The 12,054-nt window shown below is 38.3% G+C and overlaps 1 protein-coding gene across 2 annotated transcripts in view; it reads right to left on the minus strand.

The window, feature by feature from the left end:
• Prkn (parkin RBR E3 ubiquitin protein ligase) overlaps positions 1-12,054 on the minus strand; it is a 1,513,344-nt gene that overhangs the window by 868,650 nt on the left and 632,640 nt on the right. For both annotated transcript variants that reach the window (XM_087188172.1, XM_087188173.1), the window contains exon 4: positions 5,496-5,614. In XM_087188172.1, the coding sequence (XP_087044298.1) occupies positions 5,496-5,614 (119 nt within the window). The remainder of the gene's footprint in view (positions 1-5,495; positions 5,615-12,054) is intronic.

Genomic DNA, 12,054 nt, shown 5'->3' on the forward strand with positions numbered 1-12,054 from the left:
GAGTTGTCTCTTCTTTACATTGAAATATTTTCTCTTGTCAAAATCCTGGACCTCCTGTATTATGGCCAAAGCCTAAACTCACAGATTCATACTAATTACAGCATTGTGATAGTCAGCTGCTCCACAGAAGTCCTACCTGGAAATCCCATTCAGTGTGTAGTTTTTGTTATTTGAATAGTTATTTCAATAAAGAGAACAGAAAATGTTCGATCTCCTCTTCTATAACCCAGTTGTGCTACATCTAGTAACTGTACTAAAAATATGGATTAAGTAAAAAATTTTAAATCATTTTTATTCCATTTTGCCTAAACCATTAAGCATATTTTTCAAGAATATTTTTCAGTGATATTTTCAGTACAAGGAAAGTAGTTAAATAATAGAATATTGATTACCGGATTTGTATAGTAAATACTACATCCTAGAAAAGGCTATGGCTTTGGAGAAATGCAAAGAAGTTTTTTTTTTTTTACTGTTGGCTCCAACATCTATCAACTGTGTGGCTTTCAGCTCCTAACCTCATGGAGTCTCTTTATTTAAAAAGGTTAGATAATACTATCAACTTTACAGTTATGCCATGAGAAATAGAGAAAAACACAATATAAGAACATAAACTTATGGAAAGAAATCAATAAATTGTAGCAAACACATCAAAATTCACATGAATATTATACAACAGAACCTCAAGTTATGACTGGCCTGACATACAAACAACTTGGGTTACAAACGGAATTTTACTTTTAACTTACAAAGTCATGAGGTATGACCTGCATGCTGGCTGCTTGTGCTTCCAGATGGTTCTGATACAGATTTAACCCTTAAAGAGTTCTGGAAGGAACATCCTTTCCTGTGTGGGGTTATTGTTTTTCTTTTAAGAGTAGGAAAAATTTATTGAGAGAAAGAAAGCTTCTGTCTAAGAGAGACAGAAGGGGGACTGGAAAGTGGGTTGCCTGCTCACCCCACTTTTCAAAGATGTTTTATACAGCAAAGCCACGTGGTGAGGCAGGTACAAAGTGCAACAAAACTCTAAGACCCAATGGAAATTTATAAGGTGGGCATGAGGAGGGACAAAACCATGACCAACCAATAAGATTACAAGTACAGTCATGCAAGTAATATTGATTAAATGGGGGTCAAATGGAGGAGCAAGTCACATAGCAAGTGTACAAGGATTTTGAGTAAGGGTGGGGGTCAGGGATATTTCCTGGAAAGACTGGGTTAAGACCTTGGCCCCCCACCCAGGTGATTGATACCTATTTAGAATATCCATCACTGCTATTCATCCTACTTGGGTGTGGTAGTTTCCTCTTTTTTTTTGGTACTGGGGATTGAACTCCGGTCCTTGGTGCTTGCGAGGCAGGCAGGGAACCACTGAGCTAAATCCCCGGCTAGTTTCCCTTCTTTTACAATTTTGGCCTTCATTGAATGTGTCTTCACTCTCCTCCATTTTGGCTCCTTGACTGTCCTCCATGTTGGCTCCTCCTGGGCTGGCCCTGTCTAACTGCCTACAAGATATCTAATTAACTTACCTATCTGCAATATTCACCCCTCTGAAGAAGTACTCCTAACTGCTGTGAGGCGGCAACAGGCAAAGACCATTCTGGCTATTTCCAGCTGAAGAGGGTGGTAGTTGTGATCAGCAGTTAGAATTACTCTACAGAGGGTTTATCTAAAGGCCTTCGATAGGCACCAGGCATTGTCATCTTGATAGCCAGGTAGCTTTTACTTTGGAAAAGCCAAAGAAACAGTTAAGAATACAGGGGCTAAATTATAAGGTCAGCAGGATTGCTATGAATATGGCAACAAGGGTTTCCACTGGGAGGATCTAGTAATAGCCCCCCACAAAGAGGATAAGTAAGTCCAGGGGACTTCAGAATCCAACATAAAAGTCATATTGTATAGTTTAGCAGCTATGAGTTGTTTACAGGGTCAATCTGCTGGATCTCAGTCAAAGAATTCTAGCACATTTGTCATTGGTTCCATTTGTATGACTGCTTGGAGTTTGACAGTCTCTAGGGAAGAATAAACAAAACTTAAGAAATTAGAGCATGTGTAATCTAAGCATGAGCACACTAGAATGGAAGGGCAGGTTGGGAAGAAAGAAGAAAGTCACACTTAGAAATTGAAATAGTGATTGTAACCTGTTGGCTCTTATAGATTCTACCATAGTTTTTTCCTAATGATCCATAACTATGGTCAGCTACTGGTGTAGCTAGAAACTGCCAGAAGGGGTCAGTGACTGGAGCCCCTTTTTATATCTAGGTTTATTACTATAGCATTATTTTATACCTCTTTTGGTTATTCTTTTCTGCTGGGTGTTTAAGACCAACTTAAAATGAGACCTGTGTCAATCAGTATGAACCTCTTGCTATCCATCAAGGTCAGTTAAGTCTTCTCAGGCATTACTTTGGAACCATGAATAGAGCCTCTCAGCTCCTCTGTCACTGTCAGCAGTCAGGATGGGTCATGGCCTTGCTTGACCATGTTGCTTTTGGTGAAAGCTTGGGAGATTTTCCCCTCTTTTTGACCCGCTTTTGGCCTGTGTGGGATTAATTGAGAAATCCTGGCCCAATGTCTCTGTAAGGATGCTGAAATCTTCCTTTATACAGTCAGAGAGACTTTGAAACCTACATAGAGGAGCCTGAACCTTCAATTGACCATCTTGAGTTACAACCAGCCCTTGTGAATGAATTGAGTTTGTAAGTCAAGAATCCACTGGAATTATAAAATGCCATATAAAACTTTTAAAGGCTATTAATCTGTGGAATCCATGTATGAAAGTTCAAATACAGATGTCAGTGAATTAACATTATTTGTTCTGTTCCCTACTACGGGCAAGGCACTGTGTGAGGTGTACAATATAAATCAGGGCCATAAACTGACAAGTTACCAGATCATATAAAGCTTATAGACTATGGAATATAAAAAGGTAAATGGACAATTGTATGGAGTGCAAAACAGGAAATGAATAATATCTGAAGCAATGTAGTTGAAATTTTGCCTCGTGGGGTAGGAAATAATGAGAGAAGCCAGTTAGCTTTAGAAAAAGCATAAAGAAATGGCCATTGAAGTGTAGAGCAGTTAACAGAATAAGGAGAATAAAAGACTGAATTTCAATATTAAAATGGAGCAGTTCTTGGAACTGATTAAATCAAAAGTAGTCACAGGGAGAGAATCGGAGACAGGATGAAGCCAAGATCACTGAACAGATGGCTTGATCATCTCCCAGGAAATGCTGGTGCAGGTGAGCAAGGTGCCTGGACTTTATTCCAGAGGATGAGAGGGAAACAGTAGCTTCTACTGAGTAAATAGAGATTAAGGGGCTTTTTATTCTCTGAAAGGAATAGGCCAAGGTTGGAATTTTCCTTTTGAAGTATACATAAACATATATGCACACATGCATCTGTTTAAACTGTAGGAATAAATGATAATAATAGAATAATAAAATAAGGATAAGGCTTTAGCATTTCTAAGGGTTTTTTGGGGGGGTATTTTTGTATTTATTTATTTTGGTATCAGGATTAAGCCCAAGAACTTCAACTTGAGCTACTTTTAAATTTTTTTACTTTGACACATGGTCTTGCTAAGTCACTAGGTTGGTCACTAGGGTTATGACCCTTCTGCCATAGGGGAAGGGACAGAGACCAAGATATAATCCTCAAGTTTATAAGCCCATAATTCACTCCTTTCAAGTAGTCCCTACCTCCTAATAGCCCATACAGCAATGATGATAGTTCTCAAAACCTCATTACCTGACCTTTGGAAAACATTAAGGTCTGAAACATAACACACCATAAAGCCTCATTTTTCTAAATCTAAAATGGAGCTACTAATAGTACTTAGTGTGTTGGTATGAAATAAGGTAATGTATGAAAAGAATTTAGCTTGAAGTTTAATAATAACTTGTTATTGCTCTTTACATTTGAAACACACCAGGAATTTAGTACAAATTTATTAAATCTACTGTCTGAAGCAATCAGGACTATAGTATATAGATTAAAAATAGGAGAAGGTGTATACTATTTTGGAAAAGGAAGAGGAATAGGTTGAAGAAAAAATTTCTTAGACTCAGCATAGCTTGCTTGCTAGGCAGAAGCACTGGCCAATGAGAACCCTAAAGAGAGAGTCCACTCTGACTGCTCAGGATAAACTTGGGCAGCATTCGTGTACTGTATTTCCCTATATACTAAGTGGATTTACCTATATACTGTATCTGAAATGTTGTAACACAGGGAAATACTGAGTTACACTCTTAGTAATTCTGCCATTTTCTCAGACCTGAGGAAATGGATCCATGATTTCTTTTATTAGGTACACCTTTGAGATGTTTTTACAAAACTTTATTATTTCCACTCTGAAGAATACTATCTCAAAGCTCTACCCACAATGGGGGTTTCCCTCTAGTACCTACGGTATTTATTTACCCCTGAACACCTGACTACCCCAGCACTTTGTCTTTTTATATCTTTTTGTGTTTGCACAGCTATGCTAACCAAGCACCCTATTTACCCCCACTCACTGTTATATCCACATCACATCCCATTCAAATCCTACCGAACATTGAAGCTATGCACTAACTGCCTGTGTATTTTGTATCAGGGGTTGGCAAACTTTTTCTCTAAAGAGCCAGAGACTAAACAGTTGCAGCTTTGTAGGCCATTTGGTCTGTGTCTCAACTGCTCAATTCTGCCCTTATGGTACATATGCAGCCATGATAGCAGGCACAAAAATAAGAAGGCCTGGGCTCTGATAAACTGTATTTATGGACACTAGAATTGAAATCACATAATATCCATGGGTTATGCCATATTATCCCCTTTTTGAAGTTTCAAAGCCATTTAAAAACATAAAAACTCTCTTGGCTTCAAAACTAGCAGCAGGACATAGTGGATTTTTGCTTTGCTTTCTATGCAGACTGTGTTTCCTTTTCATGTTTTTTTTCTTTAATTGGGTATAACTTTCACTGAGTAACCTTCAGTACACCATTCTTTTTTTTTTTTTTTTTTTGGTGCCAGGGATTGAACTCGGGTCATTGCGCTTGCATAGCAGGTGGCGAAACCACTGAGCTAAATCCCTGGCCCTCAGTACACCATTCTTAAATGAACAGTCCAGTGGATTTTGGTGTAACATCACACAGGTCCAGACGTAAAACATGTCCAGTAGCCTAAGAGGCTTCTTCATAGTCTCTTCCAAAAAATACCCTGACCAATGCTTAGCCCCTTTTTCTTTTAAAAGTAATCTCTATACTTTCTTTCAATAGGCCTGTATTATAGAAGTGGGGGAATGACTCAACTACATAAACTTTTACAGGTAGTAAAAAATCAGAAGGCAAAGGTGCATTCTTAAATGAAACTTCAAGTATCATTATCCATTGTAACCACATATAAGAATATCTTGTATTTTCACCAAAGTGATATAGATCAGAAATCCCAAAAGCAGTTCTGCTCATTCACATTCATTTTTCTTGGCTGTGTCACACTGATCCTGGGCATCCTTACCTGGGCCAAGGTGAGGGTAGCTTGTTTGCAGGTGGCACACTGTACCCGGAGCTTTCCTGGCTGCACCCTTTGACAAGGGACTTTGCAGTAAACATAGAAGCTGTTGTAGGTTGCTACACCTGTGGAAAAGAGAGCAGAGTGAAAGCAGTCAATCAGTGCTGGTTCCAAATTGAGACAAGAAACTCTTTAATGGGTTGTTAGATGAGAATTTTAAAAGCAGATCCTCAGAGACATTTTGAAACATTAGTGGAATAAATATTCCAAAGAGGATACAATAATTTAATTTAGAAAACTTAGTTTTATGTTTAAAAGAGTGAAAATCTTTTCTTGCCAACAGCCTGTGACTTACTCAGCAAAATAAGCAACCTGCCACTAAGACAGCTGGCCAAGAGCATTTGCAACACAGCGAATTCCATGCACTCTCTGCTGTAGAAGTTTTCAAAAAGAACAGAAAATTTAGAAACTACAGGAAATTTAGAGACCCCTGCTCTTAAATTCTATTTCATGCTTCTGTACACAGTTTTAAAGACTTCAGATATTTCTTCTTAAAAATCTTATGTGTAGATACAAACCAGCCCACTTCTCATGATATGAATCATTTAATCACAGTTTTCTGAGTTCTCAGGGAGAAGTTTTGCAAAAATATACTCACACACAGAATAAAACAAAAGCCCTGAACTCAGAGGAGCTTAACAGATCCAGTTCCCCATGTGCAGAAATGGATGTTTTGTATTTCAGTAATATTCTCTTTACATAGATAAATGCCATTCAAGTAATATATGTCCGAGATTAAAAGATGAACAAAAACCAATTTAGTTATTAAAACATTTCTGATTACTTCTCTCAGATATAAAAAATCAGGTACAGTGCTATTCTTTAAATTAGGGAGATGTTTTGGCTTGTTATAACCTTTCATGTCTAAAAAGAACTAACTTTATTTAGAAGCACCTACCAGTAAAGTAATTTTTAAAATTTCTAAATTTCCCTCAAGAGTTTTTTCCTTTAATCCTCACCGTTGCTAGGCAGGACATAATATAAAGTGTTATGGCACAAAACTGTGTTTAAAATTTTCCTGGTATCACAAAAAGTATCTAGAAATAATAAGTATTTCTATGGATGAAAACTTTTAGCCTTCAAAATGCTTACTTACATTGTACTACAAACAATTTGAACAAATATAATGGGAAATAACCAAAGACTCTAAAGTCTTATGCCATTTCATTTATTTCACTAATTTACAGGAGGAGCCTTTGTTGATAGTTTGGACTGTAACTTCTTTAGCTATCTTTATTAATATTATAAGCAACAAAATTTGGTAAAATGTAAGAAACATAAAGATACCAAGTTTTATAATTTTCTGAATCATTTGAAATATATAATATCGTCACTCTCCAGAGATGAATTATTTAGCTTCTAGTACAAAAGGGGAGGCAAAATATAAATTCATGTTTGCATTGATGTTAAATTACTTTTTTTAATGCTTCTTTGTAGCTTTAGTGCTTATGGGCAAGATACTCATGTCCATGAATTTTGCATTGTGATTAGCAAATATAATAATTATATAAAATATATTTTAAGGTTCATATATATCATAAATCACAGAACCATGTATTAATATTATAGAAATATTTGTAACATAATAAATGACTGAATATCAAAAGATAACAAGAATTGTGACACTTTTAACATGTAATAAGAACTCTCCAGAGGCAGTAGTAGCCTTCACTGTTAAAATCTTTGACATTAATATGAACCAATTCAATTTCACAATTTTTATAACCTACTGTAAAGGTTAAACATTAGAAAAGAAGGAAAAAAAAGGAACAGGAGGAGTAGAAACTTTGCAGAGGGTGTAAGACATTAGCACTGTGGAAAGAGCAGATTAGCAACAGTTTACAATATTACAAGAAGCATGGCAGAAATTGCAGGGAACTAAAAGACTCTTCTCTCTCCCTTAGGGCAATAGTGGTGCTTGTGATATTGTTTCAGCTAATAATATATTAAAGCTGAATGTGAAGGCAGGGATACCCTTCCCCCTCTACATGCTTCAACCTTCACTGAAGTCCTTGGGAAGTTATTCAGGAAATGCTGCATGCCAATGTCTGTGCCCTAGAAGCACATAAGATGATGTGCAATCCATTATACATTGCTTTCCAGAGCCAGCCACAAGTTGGGGATTAATAGCCAAGCTGAGAAAGATCAAGGTCAGGCCAGGCCTGGCTGCAGCACATTTCAGGCTGTTAGCTCCACTCAGCCAAGTGACTAGGGCTTCAGGTAAATCATGAGGGCTTCTTTTCAGAGTGGCTTCCCTACTTGTTTGGCTGAATAACACAATTTAAAGTTGGCAGGCTTCTCTATGTTGTACTGTGGCCTAGAGTACAATGGACAGGGAATAAAAACAAATAACTTCCTGACAATTTTCTGGGCAATGTTCCCACTGGCCTGGCTGAAAGGCCTTCAGTTTGAACTCGTGCATGTGGAGCCATAACTCCCAAAAGAATGGTAAGGCAATTCTCTGAACAACTTCAGAAGCCTTTCTCTAGGTATATAGCTTTCTGTAATCAATAACATGAATCGTCCCCCTTTCACTTTTTTTTTTTATTTTAAAATCCTTTTTCTCTTCTAATACACTCTTCATATGACAGCATCTTCCTTCCCCACAATAATCAAAGCAGTTTATGCTTGCATTTACAAGACTCCTTTCATTTTATCTGATAATTTTAAACCTAGAGATATATTTCAAAATTGTACAAATCAGATGCTTCTAGTTTAGCAGTTATGAACATTGGTACATTTGAGTGCACTCTGGATATGTGTGTGTGTGTGTGTGTGTGTGCATGTGTATGCACACACATAGATATATCCACATATATTACATATATAGAGACACTTTTTGGCTGAAGCATTTGTAACCAAGTGGCATATGTGCTCCTTTTTCATCCCTCCATCTTCAACATCCTAAAAACACAAGCTTATAAATAAATAAATATATGAAAAAATGTTCGACATCACTGGTCATTTGAGAGATGCAAATTAAAACAATGCTGAGATTCTATCCACTCCAGAAAGAATGGCTGCTATCAAGAAATCAACCAATGACAAATTCTGGAGGGGCTGTGGGCAAAAAGGAATCCTTCCCTACTGCTGGTAGGAGTGTAGACTGATGCAACCACTGTGGAAATCAGTGTGGAGATTTCTCAAAAAAGCTAAAACAAGACGTTCCATTTGACCCAGGTATACCTCTTCCTGGTATCTTCCCAAAAGAATTAAAAGCGTCATACCACAGCGATATATGCACACCCATGTTTATAGCAGGACATTTTGTAATAGCTAAATCTTAGAAACAACACACATGTCCATCAACTGATGAGTGGATAAAGAAGATGCAGGGTTTTTAATACAATGGAGTACTACTCTGCCATAAAGAAGGATGAGCTTCAGACATTTATAGCTAAATGAATGGATCTTGAGACCATACTCTTAAGTGAAATAAATCTGACACACATGTTTAAATGCCACATTGTTTCTCTGGTGTGAAAAACTGAATGTTGAAATAAGGATTTAGATGTATAATGGATGCTGGGAAATGGGAAAAAAGTGTTCAAATGGGAAGGAGAACAAGGGAGGAGGGAGGAAGAAAGGAAGGAATGGACAAGAAAAAAAGTGAAAATGGAAATAAAGCTTTTGTACATAGGGAGGGAAGGACTTACGGGGGGGATAGGATAAAATAAAAAAAATCTGAGAAGTTTTTAAGTGATTTGGTTTGTTCAGTAGTTCTATTCATAGATTAATCAAAGATGTTTCAAGTATACTTTATAGAATACTACAGGGGCTTGCAAGCTGTTCAGCCATAGTGTTGGAGTGTCTTTGGTCAAAGTAGTTTGGGTAGTGCTCAGTGAAGCAGGGATAAATAAATCCCTGAGCATGGGATCACAGGCCAGACCTTCTTAAGAAACTGTATTTCTGAGAAAAAAAAAAAAAAACAGGGAAAAGGAAAATTAGAATAATTTAACCTATTGTGTAATAATTGATATGCAGGTCACACGGAGGACGCAGAGTCAGCCCACTGCAGACAGGCAGGTCTCTGCGCCCTACCGAGGTCGTGGGTCAGGCAGAGGACACCGAATCACTCCACTGCACACAGGCAGCCACCTAATTCCACATTACCAAGGCGCAGAGGACACCAGACCACCAGACCAAGATACTGAGTCCCACTATTCCCGGCCCAGAGGTAGGGGCTTCTGGGCCATCGTCCCACTGCTCCTGGTCCAGAGGAAGGGGCTTCCCAGTAACCATTCCTCCCGCTGCTCCCAGACCAGAGGAAAGGGCTTTTGGGCCACCTACTGTCCCGCTGCTCCTGGCCCAGAGGAAGGGGCTTCCGGGCCACATCCCTCCCACCACTCCCGGCCCAGAGGGAGGGGCTTCTGAGCCACCATCCCACTGCTCCTGGTTCAGAGGAAGAGGTTTCCCAGCCACCATCCCTCCAGGTGCTCCCAGCCCACAGGAAAGGGCTTTTGGGTCACCATCCCTACCGCTGCTCCCGGCCCATGTCCCACCTCACCCAGCTCAGAGGAGGTAATCCGTGCAGGCGCTAACAGCCCCCACCCCAGTTGAAGTGAGAAAACACATAAATAAGTCTCAAAACCAGACTTCCAGATCACCTACAGCAACCCCAAAGGGAAATGAGATGGAACACTCTGATACTCAACCACCTGGACCCACTGAACTGGCAACAAAAGGGGATCTGGAAAAAATGAAATCAGAAATAATTTCTGAGATAACAGGAGAAATTGTGCCCTTAGTGCAAGACATGATTAATAAATCTAGAGAGGAGCTGAGGAACATGATGGAATCCCAACATAAGAAACAAATGGAATCCATAAAACAGATGCAAATAGATTTCCAGGACATGAAAAACTCCATTGAAAGTCTACACAGCAGAATGAGCCAATGTGAGGATAGAATTATAGATATAGAAGAGAAGATTGCAATTAGTGACCAGGAAAAGAAAAATTGCTTCAAAATTATAAGGGAACATGAGAAATCAATCCAGCAGCTGCTAGATGATGCAAAAAAGAATAACATAAGACTGATTGGGCTCAATGAAGAAACAGGAGAGAGTGCAGATGACATAAAAAATCTCTTCACAGAAATAATGGCAGAAAACTCCCCAAGCAGGGGAAAAGAGCTTGACATACAGATAAGTGAGGCATATAGGACTCCAAATAGCCTTGATCAAAAAAAAATCTACACATAGGCATATAATTGTTAAGATTCCAGAAACACAACAGAAGAACAAAGTTCTCCAAGCAGTCAGAGAAAAGAAACAAATCACATACAAAGGAAAGCCCATCAGAATCACAGCAGACTTCTCAACACAAACCATCAAGGCAAGAAGAGCTTGGAGTGACATATTCCAAGCCCTAAAAGAAAACAGCCTCCAACCCAGATTGATGTACCCTGCAAAACTATCTTTCAAAATGGATGGAGAAATAAGATACTTTCAGGACAAAGAGCACCTTAGGAACTTCGTGAATACCAAACCAGCACTCCAAAGAATTTTACACAATATCCTAGGAACAGACATTGAGGATCACAACCCCAGGAAGCAAAGAATGAACCCATCTGGCATGACAAGAAGTTAAATGTAAAGGGAGACAATCCAACAAAAAGAAAAAGTCATGGGAATGACAAGACAATACCTTTCAGTTATAACCATCAATGTTAATGGTCTCAATTCACCAATCAAAAGAAATAGACTGGCTGAATGGGTCAAGAGGCAAAATCCAACAATATGCTGCATACAAGAAATACACTTAATTCAAAAGGAAACTCATAGACTGAAAGTTAAAGGGTGGAAAACAATACTGCATGCGACAGGAACCTGAAAAAAAGGAAGAGTAGCTATCCTCTTGGCAGATCAAGTAGATTTCAAACCAACACTAATTAAGAGAGATGAAGGACACTACATCCTTGTAAAGAGAACAATCCAAGAGGAAGAGATGACGAGCATAAATATCTATGCACCAAACACTAGTGCACCCAACTATATAAAACAAATACTAATGGACATGAAAAGCCATATATGCACTAATACAATTGTAGTGGAGGGCCTCAACACCCCACTGTCACAAATAGATGGATCAACTAGACTAAAAATAAGTAATGAAATACTAGAACTCAATCAAACTCTTGAACAAATGAACTTAACAGATGTTTACAGAGTCTTCCACCCCACAAAATCAGAATACACATTCTTCTCAGCTGCGCATCGGTCATTCTCCAAAATAGACCACATACTCATTCATAGAACATGTTTAAGTAAGTGCAAAGGAATTGAAGTTATCCCCTGTATATTATCAGACCATACTGTGATGAAATTGGAGATCCATAGCAAAAGAAACTCAAAAACTTTCATAAACACGTGGAAATTGAAAAACACACTTCTGAATAACCAATGGGTCACAGAGGAAATTAAAGAAGAAATCAGACAGTTCCTTCAATTAAATGACAATGATAATACAACATATCAGAATCTATGGGACACAATGAAAGCAGT

This window comes from Heterocephalus glaber, unplaced genomic scaffold (assembly GCF_053883595.1).
Source record: "Heterocephalus glaber isolate CG9 unplaced genomic scaffold, H.glaber_assembly_v1.0 deba00001523, whole genome shotgun sequence".
Taxonomy (NCBI): Eukaryota; Metazoa; Chordata; class Mammalia; order Rodentia; family Bathyergidae; genus Heterocephalus; species Heterocephalus glaber.